General features: G+C 27.4%; 1 protein-coding gene across 2 annotated transcripts; it reads right to left on the bottom strand.

Annotated features, from left to right (window-relative positions):
* Positions 1–20,339, bottom strand: LOC132929873 (organic cation transporter protein). 2 transcript variants are annotated; one of them, XM_060995496.1, is made up of 9 exons: positions 20,107–20,339; positions 8,736–9,109; positions 7,795–7,898; positions 7,242–7,396; positions 6,042–6,210; positions 5,517–5,962; positions 2,281–2,468; positions 1,409–1,554; positions 1–454 (listed from the first exon to the last, which is right to left on the bottom strand). In XM_060995496.1, coding segments are annotated over exons 1-9 (1,653 nt in total). In that variant the 5' UTR covers positions 20,108–20,339; the 3' UTR covers positions 1–384. The 2 variants fall into 2 exon arrangements, with proteins under 2 accessions (XP_060851479.1, XP_060851480.1); XM_060995497.1 differs by lacking the exon at positions 20,107–20,339 and adding an exon at positions 15,480–15,620.
* Positions 20,340–21,424: the final 1,085 nt, after the last annotated feature.

The following is a 21,424-nucleotide window of genomic DNA, read 5'->3' as shown; positions in this document are numbered from 1 at the left end:
TAATCGTCTAATAAAATTACTTTATTAAATATTTGTCAAGCATATATAATAACATTAATAACAATGTAATATAATAAATGGCAAAGATTAGGTACATATATCAATATTAATTAATAAAAAAATATCTATTTTACAATTTATTTTTTGTTTTTGATCAATGTACTTGATCAATATGAAAAATCACAAAGAAGTTGGCCATTATAATACTTTTATACCCTTTTTTTACCGTTATAAAATATTCAATATTTACATTATTTTCTTTGAGTGTAATATAATATTATTCTATAACGGACGATGATGTATAACCGACAGCGTAATTTGTCTTCATATGATATAATATAATAATAAAATAAAACACAATATTCACAAATTGTTTGATGCTCTTTACAATTGCTCATCGGCTACGAATCCTGAATTGTGTGCTCCGTTTTCCGCAGTCTTTGTTGGTAATTTTCTGCAACACAAAAATCGTTGTCAACATGCAAACATAAACATAACAACTATATCGACCACCGGGTGATCAGTTTAATATAAGATACTAATTATTTAAAAATATTAACGTTTTTTAAAATATTTTCTTATTAAAAATTTCAAGTCGTTAAAAGATAACATTATCTTAATAAAATATAGATTTTACTTTTTAATTCCTCATTATTCCAAAACTGACCATTTTTTGGAATATTTAAAAAGAGTTAGTACTTAAAAATGTAGTAAAAAAAATAAATAATTTTTAATGTAATGGCTTAAATTGTGTAGGTAAAAAAAATATTTTCAAAATCAAAACCATTAGTGTTTCTGAAATAATAAGTGTCTTATGGATAACTCTGTATTTATAATATTATATTGGTTTATTCTCAATTTGATATAAAAGTGATTATATAATGTAGAATTGTGGGGAAGTACGATAAACATGTCACCAGTGCTTGATTTTGAAAAAAAATAGAAGAGGGATGCAAATGTAAAATAAATGTACATAACTACCTGCAGGTGATTATAAAATGTCGTATTATTGATTAGGATATAATTAGAAGAGTACAGACTACTCAACTATCATAATAATGTATTGAAAAATATTTTGAACAGATTAAAAACATATCTTATATAATTACTAATCATCATATATACACAGATAGTTTATACATTAAGACCATTTATAAATTGAAATTTAATATGCCGTGAATATTTCACGAATAATAAACACTAGAGTAAGAAAGTATGAACATTATACAACGTAAAAGTTATATTGTATCTGCCTACTTGCTTAGGTACATAATATCTCAATTTTTTCAAAATAAGCCTATATTAACGGTTCTCCAGTTCACCTAACTAACCGTACTATATAATATGTAGGTACCTCATATTATAACAATTATTATAAAAATAACATAACTGCATAAGCAATACATACGTCACTTTGAGTCCAAAACGTTCTCCGTCTTCAATGGTCACCGGCAATTGTGCGCCTCTCGTTTCCGGTAACAATAAACACAGTAGAGCGCCCATCAGTGGCACCGTACCGAAAATCATAGGTGGCAAGTACACGTTGAACACTCCCTGTAAACGACAGAACATTGCGAATTTCGCGTTAAATCATTAACTCTGTTGTCAATATCGTAATAATAATACTAATAATAGCCACGTGTAATAAATTGCTGATCCACCAGAGCTCGACTAATTGTTCGTGCAGACGTGCGATGTCGATTTTCGTTTTTCAATAAATATAATCTAGTAGGTAACGAAGATGACGAAATGTTGAGTACATTTGTTTGAAGAAGGTAATTGCGTTAAATTATTGTATAGTTTATTTGTTATTTAAAAATATTTAAACAGTTTAATCGCTTGTTCACTATTAAGTGTACCTGCAGTGTTTAATAATTATTGATTTTTTTTTAGAATTTCATACTATTGCGTATTTGTTTTTATTTTAATAGCCTATAAAGATTTGAAGATAAAATAACATATTTTAAAACAATAGGTACTTGAATATCTTGAAATAATATTCTAAATATGTACATTCTAATGGAGCTTACGAATCCAAATTTAAATTACACTTTTATTTTGAAAGAAAAAGTAAATATTATAGTATCTATCGAATCTCATTGTGTATTGATTTGAATTTTCATTTAAAAAACTCTTTCTTTCATGGTTTTTGGGAAACATAATTGGTATTTAAAATAATGTCATTATTTACATAGCTTTATTAAAAAAAATTTTTTTGGTTTTTGAAAAGTGTTAGTCAAGCCTTAGTTATTGGATCGGGGTACATTAAAATATAAGTACCAGAGATGAGACGAATGGAGCTATTACGGAACCAATCCTAGCGCACATGGACGCCGATCCAACACCGACGTTGCGCACCACGGTCGGAAACAGTTCACCGCTAAACAGATATATGGTTGGAAAAGCTATCGATGATCCAACTATGCCCAACGACGCTAATATGAACTTGAAATGTTCTACTTCGGAATCTGCAAGACACGCGTGACAGTTATTGATTAGTTATTAAACGAGGCACCAGTACAACAAATTATATCATATTATAGTATGTCCATAGCATTGAAGTCAAGGATGCCCGAATTATATGGATATTTAGCGATTTTATCTAGGTACGCTTATATATTTCTCTCAATATATCGTATAAACAGATAAAAAAGAAAAATTTTATAACTAGAATATAATATTTATTTTTTAACCTATTAAACAATTATTTATTTTACGCTAAGGTAGTAAGGTCCTTTTACGTAGTCAAATATTTTTTTAAACATTTGATATTATACTAACTTTAAAATGTAGGTATTTATACAAAGTAATTTCGTTAGTATTTTATATTGTGTACAAAAGCGAATTAGTAAAACAGAGTCCTACTATTGAACTATAATCAAACATTTAAAAATAAAACTGATCGAAGAATTAAATCACAGATGTGGCACTAGCATTACCTATATATTGCCAATGTACACAATATTACTAGGCCCTCGTTTAAATTCAAAAAAATCCATTTACCAATTCAAAGAAAATAAAATTAATAAAAATTATCGATATGGATATAGTGTTGATCCATATTACTAGACGAAATAGAGAATAGTACAGATAATTAAAAACAATATGATTTATGAAATCTTTATAAAAATTATAAAAGTCATCGGAATTAGAGCGTTCAATGAATATATTTAGTGATATTAATTCAAGAGGTGAATAATTTAGTAAATTCTTGCATTGAAATATCATAGAATTGTACGAAGATCTGTTGATTGAATAAGAAAACACCAGGGTAAAAAATCTAACCTATGTCCTATACTCCTGTATTAGTTAGCAATGAAATATTTATTTATTCCAGAAACGTTAGAATTATTTGAACGTTTGTTCAGTAAACCTAAGTAAGGGCAGGAATCGATTGACAAGTAACAAGTTTTCAAACTTTTGAGGTTTAAAATTCACAAATAAATTTCAATGTTCTTCAATTATATAATGCATCAACATTTTAGCCATTATATATTTATACGTATTACGTACTTATTGTATTTTTGTTGTTCTTTATTATCAAATAAATTTAACTATAAATCATACATATGGATGTTTTAATTAATAACTGACTGAAGTATAATACTATAATATAACAACTTTTGTTAAGCTGTTATCAGTTTTATTACGATCTGACTATTATATCGATATATCGATAACCTATGGTCATTTCTAATTGCGTTTTTCGACCCATGACCATCAAGTTTGACCCTGTGCTGAGTTGACCTTAGGCTTTAATGCCATTATGAAATCAGAACTACTTTGGTTTATTTTATGCAAAAATATTATAAAACATATTAAAAAATTAAAAAATGATAAGTATCAACTTATAGGTAATTTTTTTCCAGTAGATTGCAATTAAATAAAACATTGTTATATACAAAAAAATTATCTTCCAAGTTCAAATGGTGTGCTGACGAGGAAAATGAAAATTGATACTTTTGACCACCACTCATCCCCCCTCCACTAACACGGCTTAATTTAACTGATTAAAGGTAATGTGAATAGCGAAGACAAGCTATATCCTCATACATATATACTATTATAATTATTAATAAATAATGACAGACTGCACGCAGTTTCTCTTTTGCGTAGTTATGTAGGTACGCTAGCACTTTGAATTCCATATAAATACATAATATTTATTAATATATGTACCTATTGTACACTATAAAGAAGTGTTTGAAGTATTCGAACCACGTTTATAACGGAAAATACTTGCATAGGTATAATATATACGAATAATAAGTATACATTATATTATGGAGTTGCGTGTAATTTCCACTGTGCCCAAGAGTAGCTCAGACTGTTGCGCTTATATAATAATACAATATTATAATCATTGGCGAATTTAGCTTGTGGTCAAAATCGTTAGATGTTTGTCTAATTATTATAACTTTATAATTATTTCTAAATATATATAATATATTTAAATACATAATATTATATTGATATATCGTCGTAATGCATTATCCATCTACAGAACATTAATCATTATTTAGGTGTAATAACACAAAAATTGTTTATTTTAAATTACATTTGAATACTTCAAATACTTGATTTAATACCGTAAAAGTTAATGTTCTCAACAATAACATACTTGAATATTTTTTATAATAATATATTATTATATTATATTATATCACAATTGTATGCAAAATACTTTTTGTGTTATGAACATTGTGCACCATTATTTTTATCTCTATATCATCTCAAAACGTTTTTGCTTAAGCAGTGGCGTATATAGGGGGGTTTTAGAGATTCAACCCCCCCTCATCGGCATTTATTATTGGTACGGCACTCGTTGCATATTTTGCAAACCTACCTCGAAAATTAACATAATAATATAATAACCCCCTCCCCCGAAATTAATTCTTAATTCCTTTACGCCACTGAAAACAAGTGTTTTATTATTTTAAAACGTTGTTTTTTGTTTTAAGAAGATACATTTGCATGTGTTGTCTCCGTTTTACAAACGTATAACATGTCAAATTTTTGTTCAATAAAACCAATTTTGTCTGCTTAACTTAAATATTAGGGTGAAATGATGACCTATTGTTTTATTTGTAAGAGCATTATCTGTGGAGTGGATATTTTTAAATATTAATATTTTATAAACCTACACATAATTAATTTAAAAATTAAAATAACGTAAAAACCCGACGAGAAAACACTGATAATATGTGTAAAAAAAGTCACTTGTTTAAAAAACGTTCTAACTCTGAATAAAATAATATCATATTATAATGTAAGTATAAAACTTGTAAATTATAATTAATATTTAATTTATTTTGATTGTTTTATTTAAATTTTTTTTCATAGCGAAAAAAAATTATATTACTTTTTGAAGGTATATCATAAAAAATAAAAATTCATAAAGAACTAGAACCTGCTGGTTTTTTTGTCATGGACCTTGTTAATCCTAAAGTTACACATCACCGAGTCAATACATCTAATTCATATGTATTAAGTAATATCATCATTAAATCGCTCACTCTGAGGCAGGAAAGTGATCAGTATGCAGGCCAGGGCCGTCACCAGGTTGGCCGACAGCAAGGTGTTCCTCCGACCGAATTTCTCCATCAGGTATATGCACAGGAACGCCCCCGGCAACTCGATGAGCCCGGACGACGCGACGTTGATGAATATGTTGCCACCTATCTCGCCCATATACTGCGCCAGACCATAGAAACATAGACCGCACACCATCCAATTGAAGAACACGGCCAGCGTCTTCTTCCGCAGATTGGGCGTACGAAATAGGTCGAACAGATTACCCTTGTTCTCGTCACTGCCCTTTTCCGGCTGGCTGTTCATCAGTGATTTTTCAAACTCACCGTCCAGCTTCCGGTTGTTCCGCGAGGCGCCTGTAGTCAATATTTTCCGCGCCTGTTTTTCCTTGCCCACTGCCAACAGCCACCGCGGACTTTCCGGTATTATCCTACGCAATAAATCGTATTATATAAGCAGGAACCGCCTATAAATATCGCACAATCCAGGCTTAGTATGATTACACTCACCACCAGTACGTGAAGAAAAACAATGAGGGAAGTGTAATAGCCAATTGAAATTGTCTCCAATTTCTAATGAAATACGAAATCAGAGCCATGCTCATGTGACCCAAATTGAAAGGGATATGATGCAAAGTGCTAACCACGGTTCGCCATTTTCCGCCCACTACTTCCATGGCTGCAATTCATAATAAAAAAAAAATGTACTAATTTTTCTAGTAATATTTATTAAAAAAAAACTTAAATGTTTTAAATTTTATTTCTACGCATTTCAAATTAATTAAATATAAATAATACGTAGCCCACTAATATGGACACCAGTATCCACACAATTAATTTAGAATAAGTAAATACTTAAGGCATATGAAGGTTAACCTAGACAATTGATTGACAAGACAATATTATGACAAAATAGGCCAGGTTAGGTTAGGTTAGCCTGTAGGTCTATTATATACGTAGATTGTATGTATGTATATAGCTGTGGATAATAACAAAAACCTTATTATTTAAAATAAGTATGCATAAAAACTTTAATTCTTGGACACATCTAAAATCAATTAATATCAATTAACGAGTTCTAATGATTACATCAACTAGTTACGCTATTGGATAAAATAATTAAATATTGTTAAACAAATTATATCGTTATTTAATGATTCATTATTCTGAATTAAAACCTTCAAATAATGTATTAAAAAATTATTTTGAGATTAAATTTAAATTCATATTACTTACTGCAATATTTAAACTCCATTACTATTATGTAGTTACTAAAAAATAAAAAATAAATATTCTAAACACTACAGTTCAAAAGATTACAGTTTTCCGGAACCTAAAAACAAATTATTTTATTATGTGGTTTACCGCCGTCCATACAATTATTTATAATTTTTCAATATTCATGGTCAATTACCCAAACAAATGTTTTTTTGTTTTCTGTTTTACTATTACAAGGTTGGTTACATTAAGTTTTAATGGTTCAAGAGACAAATGCACTATAATAATATTATGTTGAATTTAAATCATTTAAAAATATTATTATTTAGTACACTTAATACTTTTCTAAATAAATATATGTTATTAATAGATAATGCCGGAAAATTGAATTGTGGTATACCTATTGGTATTGTAACGGAATTTTAAGTGAGCCAATTTCCGTAGCACGCAATATTCTAATTCTTATAAATAAATTATAAGGTTATTACTCACTTAAAACGAAGCTACTAATCATTAGACCTCCAATGGCTAACGCGGTCGCAAATCTAAGTGGCAGGAATAGCTCGTACCAAGGAGCTAACGACGTACCGACACCGGCAACAAGTAATAAAACAATAGCGAACATCATTGGTATTTTTCTACCATATCTAAGAACATTAAATACTTTTTTATTACAAAAATGTTAAAATAATTATTTTTATACAAGTATTAAATAGTCATTAACATTATTATAATAAATAATTCGGACATCACTATATCCATCGCTGTCTCTATCCTTAAGCCCTAGAAACTTAAAATATTCCCCAACTTGTTCGCTTCTTTGTTGTCTTATTTCATCTGGCTTTCACATTGAACCTTGTGATCTATTCTGTCTTCAGCTCTTCATATGGCATATATACCCAACCTAGCAAGTCTCTAATATTTTAGAGCACCTATACTATATCAGGTTCATATTGAACATTCCTCTTAGTAAAAACTAATAATATAATTTTTATACTTAAACTGTTAGAAGAAAATATAATATAATGTTTAACAATATACATACTTGTCAGAGAACATACCGAACAACACGTTGCCGATAAGTACGCCCAACATGAACACCGATTGTGCGATATTGGACAGTTGGAACCTACCACACACTAAATCCCACTATTGAACAATAATGAAAATTTAAACAACAGTACAATATTTTTGTAAAAACAAAAAAAAAATTCACCCAAAACGATTGCAGCAATGCGGATATAATATGTTAAATATTATAAAACTGAAAAAAATCGATCTATAGCAGTACATATTTAATTGTTTACCTATTATGTGCAGATAATGATGTTTATATGATATAATATGAGACTCGAGGAGTGTTTATAGTTTCGGATTTTAACTCTTATCATAGAATAGAATAGATAGATCCTACATAAACTTAATTTTAGCTATAACAAAAATCGAATAATATTTTATTTTGTCCAATATTTAGACCGTTATCAAATTAGTTACAGAAAATAAGATAGTTATTATGTAATCAATGACAATCAGACAAAACGGAAAAAAAGATTTATTTATACTTAATTTATATTTAAATTCGATGGCCGTATGTTTGTAATTTATTAAACTCAAAATTTATTCGATCTTAGAAATATTAGATTATTGTTAAGATCATTTACCAATAAAAGTTCTATATTTTTCTTACTGTAAGAATGTACAAATTCAAGTTGTCAAGGTTTTACATTGCAAGAATTTAAAAATTTGGTCTTAAAGTATATTTAAAAATCTCAAAAATCAAATTTTGAATAACTGATTTATTAAAGAAGAAAGAGCATAGTCTATACTACTTTTGCACCCCATATACCCCAGAATCTTTTGTACCTACTAAAGTCGCCCCCATATTATTTTAGTGGACTAGTTACATTATGAAAGCTGTAGCTGGTTCGCAGCAGACTTAGATAATTGCTGCAATCGACATTTTTGGTATTTAAAAAAACATTGTACCTCGGTGATTATGGTCTCCTGAAACACGGATCTATCGTAGACGAATTTATGGCATGGTGTCATGTCGTGCGTGACCGGGTCGGGGGAATTGCATCTATCAGTCACGTTAAACAGTGTTGTTGACCCGTCACCAACATCGCACCGAAACGGCGATTTGGCAGCCAAAAATATAATTGCCAACTGGTGCCAAGCAATCGGAAACTTCAACAGGGACAAGGCGAACGTTATCCAAAACTGCCACCAACCGAAGTCACCAAGTGCCGTTTGTACCGGGTCGCCATCCGACTTGGTGATAGTCGATGACTGCTTGTTGTTGTCACGCTCTTTGTCACTACAGCAGACGTTTGATTGTGTTTTTTTCGCATCGTCTGTCACTAAACATTTTAACGAAACGTCGATCGATTTAGCAATAATTGAAATAAGAGTGTCGAGAAATTTAAAAATATTATAAATTTTCACGACGACACATATTACTTTCTTCTTACTTACTGAATTTCATCATTATTTATCCCTTCGACTATTGATCTATAATACCATATTATATATTTTCATGATCAACCACATTTTAATATTTTATACCATTTATTTTGTTAATTTAAAATATATACTCTTTTATTATTATTATTAAATAATTATTAAAATATGTAGTTTATATTCGCGTTTAACAAAATATATTCTCTTATTAATCATTAATTATTTCACAAATTTAAAACACTATTTCATTATAAAATTTAATACTACTAGTCTATAACAGCTATATTGGTATAATGTATTTATTTATATTATACGTTGTTACATTATACAATATACTTGGTGTTTGTATGATATACTTTATACACAATATATCGCAGTTTTATTATTATATATTTAATAAAATCATATAGTTTAAGTACAATGATCTCAAGTGTGTCACTGAGCATTTAAGTAGAAAACACGATGACTATCAAAATCATGTATAATATTATAATAATATTATTTTAAATACATACTTTATACTATATAAGACATAAGGAGGACATTCAATGTTATTTTACTTGAATGCATATTCGACTATCGATTAAAGGAATATTAGATACTTTTATCGATCCCTTGTCCTGAATCATCACGTTATAATCAGATAGCGTCCAAAACCATTAATACTAATTTTCTGTAAATGGTTAGGTCAATGTTAAAGTTAAATTTAAAAGTTAAGTTGTAAGCGTAGCAATATACTATTTATTATTATATAAATATAAAATAAATTATTCATAATAATGTATATAGATTATTTATAAGTTACCTACTAAATTACTGCTGTATAAACTACTACTCAGACCCATCTGGTCTTACGGTTTGCAGTTATGGGGCTCAGCCAAAGTATCAAATACAAACCGTATACAAAGGTTTCAATCCAAAGTCCTTCGCGTCATCTCTAAAGCTCCCTTCTATGTTTCAAATAATACCCTTCATTCTGACTTCAATTTACCCACCGTCACTGAACTAGCCAAGCTCCACTATAAACGATTCAATAAAAAGTTAACACATCATTCTAATCCCCTTATCGTCCAACTATCATCTGCAACTCTTCCAGGAAATCCACACAAAAGACTAAAAAGGCAATGGTGTCGTGACCTGCTTATATAATATTAAAAAAAAAAAAAAAAAAAAAAAAAAAAAAAAAAAAAAAAAAAAAATGTATATTTATATATGTATGATGTTTGCTACTTATAAGTTATAACTACTATGTACTCATTGTAATATCGTTACTTTTATTATTATTTTAGGATTAAAACTTTAAATTATATCATGCTGAAGTACCTCCGATGGGTGGTCTCTTCCCTCTGTCTTTCTCTGTCTACTGTTCTATTTTATCACTTAAGCTTATTGTTCATTAATTGTAACAGATTGCGTAATATAAAATTTTGTTAAAAAAAAAAAAAAAAAAAGATTATTTATATTTTATATACATGATTAAAATTAAATATTTCCAATCATTGTTGTCTTCTTAAGGAAATACCCTTGACAAGGTTCTGAACAAAGCGTTCGTGTCAATGTACCGAATTAGCAATAACTAATAAGTAATAACCGTCAATATTTTAATTTATGACTAATTTAACAAAAGTGTCATGTAAAATTAAAACGATAAACAATTTTTAATTTGTTACTACATATCGAAAAGTTTAGTTTGTAAATTGCAATAGGTACATAATGTTCATTGTTCCTATCTGTATATTATATTTAGATAATATAAATTCTGTTTATAATTTTAAAAGCCGTCTATAATTTTTATTTAATGCTTGTGTATAACAATATAATTACTTACTCATATTTTTATCATGTCGAGATTGAAAGACTGTAAAGGTTTTTCTATTATTCCCTTTTAATCCCTTAGCTTTATAGTCACGTCTATTACGTTAACCTAGTTAGTCTTCGTGGGTAAATGGTACTGGGTTTGGAGAGTATAATTATTAGTATATTATGTATTTATATATTGTTTAATTTGTTTACTTCTACAAACCACAGTCACAGGTTCCAAATTTATAGATTAAAATTTAATAATAGAATCTGAATAAAGATGAATTACTTTGAATATTTATATTAATTTAAAATTGTCTTTTTAATAGAGTATAATATGTGTTATAATTTATTCGAGCTATAATAATATCCATTAATATAAATCCACCAATAAAAAAATTAAATAACAAATTGTTACGTTTATTCTACATTGTTATCTTAAGTGCTTACTGTACATATATAAAAATGCTGAATGCTGACATGAATATGGATGTTTTATCAAAAGAAAAAAGTTCGTATATTCTGTGTATTTATGAACAACAGGATCATAAATTAATCGTTGAAATAAGAGGTAATGAGTCCAGTTATTATTATTATTTACCTAAAATTATACAGCATAGATCTAATATATTTATATTTAATATATTAACAGAGAAGAAGAAATAAGAGAAATATAAAAACAATTTGAAACAAATACACTATAAATATGTATATACAATAAATACATGTAATTTTAACTGATATTAATTATTATATTTTTAGTTTATGTTGTGAATTAAGTATATAAATTAAATAATTTTGTTTAAAATTCCGAAATTAATATAAAACATTACTCAAATATTATAATACAGACTTGACAAGAGAATAATATAATACTTAAAGACAGTTAAGGTTTTAAAATTTGGAACAGTTTTGATTTATAAAGCCTATGACCCGTAAAACTTTACACTCAAAAAGGTTGGTTAATTGAAAGACTATTTCGAAAATTCATTTAGATCATTTTGTAACTGTTTTGAGTCTTCAAATGAATTAATTGGTAGATAGATTTTTAAGTTATTGGCAAATAAAAGATAATATTTACATAATTTGATGGCGAACTCAATATCATAAATATAATGATCAAGGGGTATAGATGGTCGTTCTGAAGTTCACCAGAAATACCAATTACATTATTTAACAAATATTAATTTACTTTGATAAAAAATGACTTATTAGACAAATAAAATAAGAACCATGCTGTAATGGAAATCCTATACCGAGTTTCTCAAAATTAATGATTCAACCGGATCAAAAGTCTACTTGAGATCTATGTAAATTTTATCCACGTGACCACTTGCTTTTATGAAATCAATTAAATAAGAGTAATGAACAGTTAAATAATTGCAGGTTTCTGTTGATTTAAATTTGCGAAAAATACGTTGTTTTTTATCAAAGTATACTTAATTTAAATGTATCATATAAATTTGGCTTCATTCATTTTTCCAGGAGTTTTGGTAACATAGTAACTTGGATATAAATAGTACAATAATTGTCAACTGCCTATTTAATGCCATCCTTCTACGGATGTGTTGTTAAAGTTGATTTCTATTTACTAAGAAATACACCAGAGCTTAGAGATAGAAAAAATGAATAATGAATTAGGGTTGTTAATGAAAGACCCAAGTGAAGGATTAAAGGTGTGACTAAGTCTGAACTTGGTATATACCGGGTATAGTATCAAGGCATGTTGAAAAATCGTAGCTTAGTTCCAAATATTTTGAAAACATGATAAATCGAAAATTTTATAAGTACCTATAGTAGTACTTAAGTACTTATAATAAGTAGTATTCTACCATTTTAGTATTATCAAAACTAGATTAAAAAAATTAATTTCCAATGATCAAATAAAAATGTTGTAGTTATATAGTACTATAACCGTAGATAATACCTATTAAATATATTTTAAAAAAAATAGACAATACTTAAAATTGATTTAATAATATATTAATATATTCTATAACATTAAGTCAAGATTTTCTACAGTGAATACTCGATATTGTTACAAATATATCAATTCCCATGTCATCCATATGTAAAATGTAAATCATAAATGAGTAAAAAAAGATACTTTTATCGTGTTTTTTTATAAAATCAATTTGATATTGTTCATTATAATAATAATTAATGTTACCTACTATGAAATATAATTGTTTGCTATTTACTCCCACATATATCTATTTGAATTCCAACTCAATCAATTATATTATATTTTCCGTATTATTACACGTTTGTATAAATACAGTAGCTTATGCAACTATTATACGATATTATACTCTTTCCTTCTTGCTTAAATTTAAAGTACGTTGTCAAACGTGATCTTTTTGTCCGTGTTCTTTAAATTGCATCATCTCTTTTTTTTTCGAGTTAAGAAAAAAATTCATTCAAATAAACGTACTTATTTATTATAAAATAAATTACATCGTATGCGAATCTCGAATGTAATAGTGAAAGGAGTCAGAGTCAAATACCCATTAGTCATTTCGGTTTATGCAAACGTAAACAAAAATAAATTTAGTTTAGAAAATAACAGTAACAATACTAACAATATAACTAAGCTGACGTTGATGATATTATTTTATATTTTACCTATCTAACTAACTCAATAGATACTAATATGTATTATGTATATAGCCATGTTGGTATTATATTATAATTAATATTAAAATATGTAAATATTGTATAAAATACATACTGCCTATAATGTTTACACACGCAACACGATTTACAATAACAAACCTAGGTGAAGTATCTATCATCTATGTGTTACAGCATTTTAGAAATACAGTTGTAAAATCATTTCAAAACCGCGACAAACAAAGTTCAGCTTTTCAATTATTTGTATATGCAAGTAAAATGTCTTTGATTACTATGAACCTAATTTATAACTTGGGTACTTTTAATTATTTTTACCTATAGGTACTGATACCTATATTGGCTATATTTATATACACGTTTATAAAATGTTCAAATAATATTGAGCCAAGTAAATACTGAATATAGGTAGATCAAAGACGATATAGTTATACAGATTTACAAATAAATAATACAAGTCAATTGATAGATTTTTACAAGAAACATAAATAACCATTTTATTAGGTAGAAATTATTGTGATCTAACATCTAACTATTTAAAGTGTTATTAAAGTAAACTAATTAAATTAAATCAAACCTGCACCTGCAGCTCTGTATTATACATGAGCAACAAGTGCGCATGTTTTAAATATACCTAGACGATTGCGAAATCTAATTTATTTATTTTTGATTTTTTTAAATCACAGTTCAATAATTATCACGTTGGCTCAATAACACCTAACCAATAGCTCCAAGTGTTGTATTTAATTGTGTCGTGAAAGTAAGAGTAAATTTTACAATAAAACAATGCATTCAAACACATCCTCATCTTATACAGTATATACCTATACCTACTGTACATATACATATTATATACATTATACACCTTTATAAATATATGTATTATTCCTATGGAATTTTCTTACGTAAGGTCTTTACATTGAATACCCGTCTATCATTCAGATAAAAAATACGTGAACTGCGTTGAATTCGAACTGTGTATTATAAGATATAAAAGTATAGATAGTTTACGTATGTACACAACTTGCTTAGATACATATTTTTTAACGATACACGAAACTCTTGGATTAATTTAATAAAAGAATACAATAATAATAATAATAAAAAAATATGTATGTGTTCGAAATCGCGTAAGAAAATATAAATATATGACCTGGTTGGCTATAATACATATTATCTGCTTATGTTTACGATTTAAAAATTACATCATTAATAACTTTATCATGATCGTAAAAAAATATTTTTCACTGAATAATTTAGCAAACCATAAAAATCCAGAAATGTTTGCTACGACTTATAAGTATGTTGAACAATAACAATAATATTGTGTTGAACTATGAATGAAAATATGAAAATTGTCTTTTTCAAAATTATTTATAAGCTTTTTAATATATTTGAATTCAGTCATTTCACATATTATAAAAAAATACCAGCGTAACAATAATTCTATGAAATGTAGTTTTGTAAATGTATGTTATTATTTATTAATTTTGATAGAAAATTTTGACTGCTAACTATTGGAACACGATAATTGATCAAATTAGTATATTTACCTAGGTATTTAATAAGTACCTATTTACTTACACGAAAAACCAACCTTGTGTCTCTCTATATAAATAGCGAAATAATAATCAATGTATTAAATATAATTATATTTCGTGACGATAAAAAACAAATAATTTAAATATAGGCACCTAAACATATTGGGTTAACTCAACAAAAATAACTGTTTAATGATATATTTAGACAGAATCACGAAAATTAATTATTTTTATGCACAGTAAATAAATTTTATTTTACATCTATCCATATGTAAGTAAAACAACAAATTGTACATACTTTTATATTGAAATTGGGCGTTTTTCCAGCATGTAACTCGAACTATACGTCTACATAGATTAAACACTCTCCGCCAATACGTTAGATATTATGTTTGACGTATGCTAAGTAAGTGAGCTCACCGCAAGTCATTGCGCGTGTAATTTAAAAAAAAAATAGAACATAAATAGAGTCTTATTATTATTTCTATCAGTTTTCTTTTCAAACGTCGAATTAATTTGCCAAATTTAAGATTTTTCAAGGTTTTACGAAATACGTTCGATAAAAAAACAACAACAAAAACAAGCAACAAAACTATATAATGATAATAATAATAATATATAATAATATATTATCTATATGTATACATATATTTTGCAGACAACAAACGAAGATAATGTAAACTGGCTCGCGGTGTGTGTGTATATGCGTATATAATAAACAAAAACCACATAAAAGATCGCGTACAAGTATAATATATAATGATATGGAGTATGGACTATATGTTTCATATTTAGTATAGTATTAAATATAATATAATATTAAGTGTATTTAAGGGATACGCTGCAATAGGTATACGTATTTTATACCGTATATATATATATATATATGTATATATAATATACGTGACAAAAAGACACGTAGGTACAACAAAAATAATAGTCATACATAAGTTCCTACAACAGACCTTGTTATGTGTACACACACATATTCGCACATTTTCTTGGGATCACATTGAAATTTTCATCAGTGTTTGTACAACATACATTATATTATAATGTATGTTGTACAATGTATAGCAGCATTATTAATTTTTTCCGACCTTGGGCACAATATTTTCATGTAATATATTTATTTTATTAATTAGTGTTATAGAATTGAATAAAACGTAAAATCCAATTGTTTTACACTGATATAATAACAATAATAATATTATGATACTAGGTCATTTGCAACCCAAACAAGTTTGCAGCGCACCCGTCGGCCGCAGGACTGCGCAATGACACCCATAATATTGTTTTTAAAAATGATTAAATATAATAATATATTACCCGTACCATATACATGGATGAGTGTGTACAATTTTGAATGTTGGACAAGACGTATGAATATTTTATGAAATTTAATAATATTTCGACAAAAATATAATTATACAAATAATATAATTAATTATAAAAATATTATTATGGGATACTCAACAAATGTATTTAGATAGGTACTAGCAGATCCATTGATCTATTTTTAAACAGTGCACTTAGTTACAAACATGTTGTAGGTAAATACAAAAAAAACAAAGAATTCAAATGTATAGGTACTTGATAATTTCAAATGACACATTATATATATATATTTATATAATGCCTATGAATAAATAAAATAAAATAAGAAAATATTAAAAATTTATTTTAAAATAAAGCATAGCTTTTCACATAAATGTATATATTTCCACTGTGGAACTATATCCTAGTTTTTACTATAGTATTATTTTTACCTAAAAAACGCTTAAAATATTTTTTAATTTATGACTTAGGTAATACTTGTGATTAATGTTCGAAATACGACTATTATCAACTTCACATTTTTGCATTTTCAAAATTTTAAAATATTTTATTTTTAATTTAGTAAGAATTGAACTAATTAGTTATTGTATATTATAAGTAATGTATGCCATGATAAAATATTGTAACTCTCATCGTAGTCTATGCCTGTAATACCAGTGTTATAATTAAAGCCCAAGATACAATATACAATATTGTATTTAACAAAGTACTACTCATTCCTGTGTGCAAATCACAGTGTTGTAAATGCTAATGACCGTCCTATAATATTTATTATAAATCGCGTTCATGCGTTAGACATGAATGACGGTAACGAAAGTGACTCTTCACACGCCCGGACAATGTTCAGTGGTGGATCGGGCACGCGGCTTATTAAAATAATATTGTGTGCAATACGTAATCGTATGAAATTATTGAATTCGTTTAAAAAATCGCATTCGATGTAATCTTTTGATCAACGAAAACAATATATAAATACATAGGTGCATTCCACTCATACATATCTAATATAGTGGTGAATAATAATTAATGGTCGTAAAATAATATAATATATAGGTACGTATTATGGCCGGTCAATATGGGATCACAAGAAGATACCTACTATATCTATACCTTACCGGCTATACCTATATTTCTGTTTATGCTATATTTTATGGGAATATGACGTGTTATTAACTTATTGTAATAAATACAGGATTTAACATAATATATAAACATTATAAACGTATAACCAGCGATAACCGTATGAGTATAAAGTGAAACTCTTTTTGTATGGTGAAAAACCTGAGTAAGAGCTATTATGTGTTGTCGATAGAATTTATTTGTTGTAAAATAATATATTTTCTGCGTCAACCGGGACTTTAATGTACACTTTTAGTCATGTATACCTACTACAGGGTAATTCTTTTATCATTAAACATTCATTATTTCAAAAAGTGTTGACTTTTTTCAATTTTTTTTATTCAAAATAGTTAATTTCATGCTTTTCTAAAGCTATATAACATTTTTATTTTTCATCCTTATATTTAATAGTAAAATCACTATCAACTTTTGATTTTTAAATGGAAACCTATATTTAAAATTTCAAAAAATAGTAGGGCTATTTTTTTATGAATTTTTATGTTAAAATTATAATTTTTCATTTAACCGTTAATGAGTTATAGCTGCTTAAAATTGGGTGGTTTGAGGTTTTTAAGTTTCTGCCCTACGAGTTATTATTTATAAGTAAAAGTAAAAAGTTCATTACTGCGCCAATATTCGATAATGAGTTTATTACATGTTATGATTATATGAAACAAGAATTTTTATAAAAATCGAAAACCGCCCAACTTTGAAAAGCTATATCTCGTCAAAAAAATTTAACGAAAAATAATAATTGAGTTAAAAATCATTAGAATTCATAAAAAATAGCCCTATTAATTTAATACATTTTAAATATATAGGTTGCTATTTGAAAATCAAAAATTTATAGTGGTATCACTATTAAATAAAAGGGTGAAAAAAAATAAAAAATTTCATATAATTTGAAAAAAGCATGAAATAAAATATTTTAAAAAAAAAATGAAAAAAAGTCAATACTTAACGAAATAATGAGTGTTTAATTATAAAAGGATCACCCTCTATATATTAAACAAAATTATTTAAAATTTTTAATAAACTGTGAAAAAATAGTAAAATATAATAGTAATGATAATAAGGAGAACTTTCATTCTTATTTTTACCATTTCTGGGTTGAATGTAAAATTAAAAATTTTATATATTTCCTTCTTTTCAGTTTTAATTTTATAAATTGTAAATTTTTACTATTAGGTAAGACTTAAAGAATTGAATATAATCTTAACTTTAAATGATATTTTATTGAATGCAAATTATGTTATCTGTGAATAAAACAATTCGTAGTAACTTACGCCTTTTGTTACACTAGTTCCAGAACGACCATAAAACATATTACAACCTATAGCTATTAATAAAAATATTCATTATAATATTATGTTTAAGAGGACGTTATACCCGCATGTGTTGTTTTTGTCTTACTAATTTAGATCATAACAAATTTTCGTTCAGCAGAACACATATTGTGACGTTAGCTTTAATATTAGAGTAAATTTACTTAATTTTTAATTGAGTTATGATTATGTAAAATATTAAAACTTTAAAATGCTCGTAACTCGCTTAAAAATTAAAATAGCAATAAAAGCCTATGAGATGCCATTGAGATAACATTATTACCTTGAAGTTTGATAATAGGTAAATTGACTCTAATATTAAAGCTAACATCACAAAATGTGTTCTGCTGAACGAAAATTTGCTATGATCTACATTAGTAAGACAGAGACAACACATGCGGGTATAACGTCCTCTTAAGATATTTCCTTAAAATGTTTATAGTTATTTTATTTTTTTAAATGACCGGTGAATAGAATTATTTTCTTGACTATAGCGTTATCCACTAAATTTGTTTATAATTAATAATTATTATATTATGTTCATTAAAAATATCTATTCACAATTTGTTGTCTGTCTTACTTTAATGTCTACCGGTACCTACATAAATATTTGTTATATTATTTATATATAATATACTGGACAATTTACCAAGCATGATCACCCCCATTTTTTGTTCTTCAATAATGTAGTTATTTAACATTTGCTTTTTTTGTATTTTTAAATATAATTAAAAACTATTATTCTAAATTCTTGATATTTTTCGTGTTATCTTAGCAGTGTCCTTAAGGAGATCTATGTGGAGATATATATTTCTGTTTATTTAAACTTCGTTCGATTTATGATTTCGGTACGTCAACGTTTTTAAAAAAATAATTTGATAAATTATATAAATTTAAAAGATGTGGGGATTCTAATTTTTAAAACATAAGTGTGTATCGCCGCAGTTTCTCCTTTAAGTAGTAATTTTAAAATATGGTCTTTAAATATATATAAAAATTCCATTAATCAAAATTTGATTAAATTAATTATTAAAGGAAAAAATGGGGGTGAGCAAGTATGGTAAATTACGAACCTGTATAGGATAAAAAATTACATATAAAATATTATACTTATCATTATTATTATATTAACGTCATGCTCACTGGTTATTGGCAGAATTGTAATAATAATATGCTATGCGTATTTGGCGTTATATCAGTTCAGCAGTACATATCTGGCGGAGGTCTCTCGGACGTTGGTAGCGGCGGTCCGTCGTCAAACCGAGGCACGAGCACAATAAACACGCGACCGCGGAGAAATTGACGTGATCCGAGCAGAGGAACGCGAGCGCAAACGCGACGCACGGGTGACCTAGCTGGGCAATTTGTTTTCAAAACGTCTTAACCGCGTGCCCGAGTGTGCGTCAGGTGGGTGGGAGCAGGAACGTGATTATTGTCATATGTCGCCGCCGGCACTTTCGTCGGCCGCGATATTATATTATTATATTGTTACCTATCCATTATTATTGTTAATATGTGCCGTATCCCGCAGAAGCTTTACACATATATTATTATGCATCCACCCGACGACACTCACTGGCGGATAATTCCGTTCAATTTGGTTCAATCAATTTGTAGCCGTGCAAATACACATGCAAATTCAAGGACTCTCTACTCTCCTGCATCATTTATCTATCATACATCATAGTTGACACGAAGAGACCGTCCATGGGCTAAAAAAAAATAAATTTTCGGGAAACACAAAAAAGTATAAAAAAAATATTGTAAATGACCTACAGAAACAGATTTTAAAATGTTAAAGCTATATTAAATCTTATTCTGAAAAAAATAAATAATGTGTAAATTATCAAAGTTTTAAGCTTGCGTAGGAAATATTTTGAATCATATAATTGGTGTTATATTTATATTTTTAATCACATGAAGATATTTCATAAATGTTGTGTTCATTTATATAAGTATAGTAGGCATAGGGTGTTATCTATACATTTCTATAGGATTTTGGTGGGGACAAAGGATATTTTATTTATTGTTTTTCATATTTAGTTTTACGCACGATTTAAGTTAGATCTTAAATCGTGGTTTTACGATAGAGATAGTCAATACACATAGAATATATTATCAAATTATAATTTGTTTTTTTAAAAACACCGAACCCTCAATTTTATAAATTTGGCACATAGATGGTTTTATGTCAACAATATTCTATATAATATATATACACCTACCCTATGTATGGATATTGGATACCTATACATAATGTACCTTGTACATACTACATATTATACCTACCTATAAATTATAATATTAATAAATTTTGTGTTTATGTACATTGTATATTTTGTTAAGCCACCTAGCGGCCAGCACCTTGGACTTTCAATATGTATGTACATTTTATGTTATATATAGTTGCATTTATAGACTGCAACGTGATGCCTAAAATTGTAGCCATCGGGAGACAAAT

The sequence above is a fragment of the Rhopalosiphum padi genome, chromosome 4 (genome assembly GCF_020882245.1).
Source record: "Rhopalosiphum padi isolate XX-2018 chromosome 4, ASM2088224v1, whole genome shotgun sequence".
NCBI lineage: Eukaryota > Metazoa > Arthropoda > Insecta > Hemiptera > Aphididae > Rhopalosiphum > Rhopalosiphum padi.
The sequence above is the reverse complement of the archived record's forward strand: the minus strand, read 5'-3'. Positions and strand labels throughout refer to the sequence as shown.

Excerpts from the sequence above, each read along its gene's own strand:
- LOC132929873 (XM_060995496.1), bottom strand. Across the intron at positions 7,397-7,794 it reads TTCGGTATGTTCTCTGACAA|ATATGGTAGAAAAATACCAA; the intron begins GTATGTATATTG and ends TAATGTTCTTAG. Across the intron at positions 5,963-6,041 it reads TTTTTCTTCACGTACTGGTG|GATAATACCGGAAAGTCCGC; the intron begins GTGAGTGTAATC and ends TTTATTGCGTAG.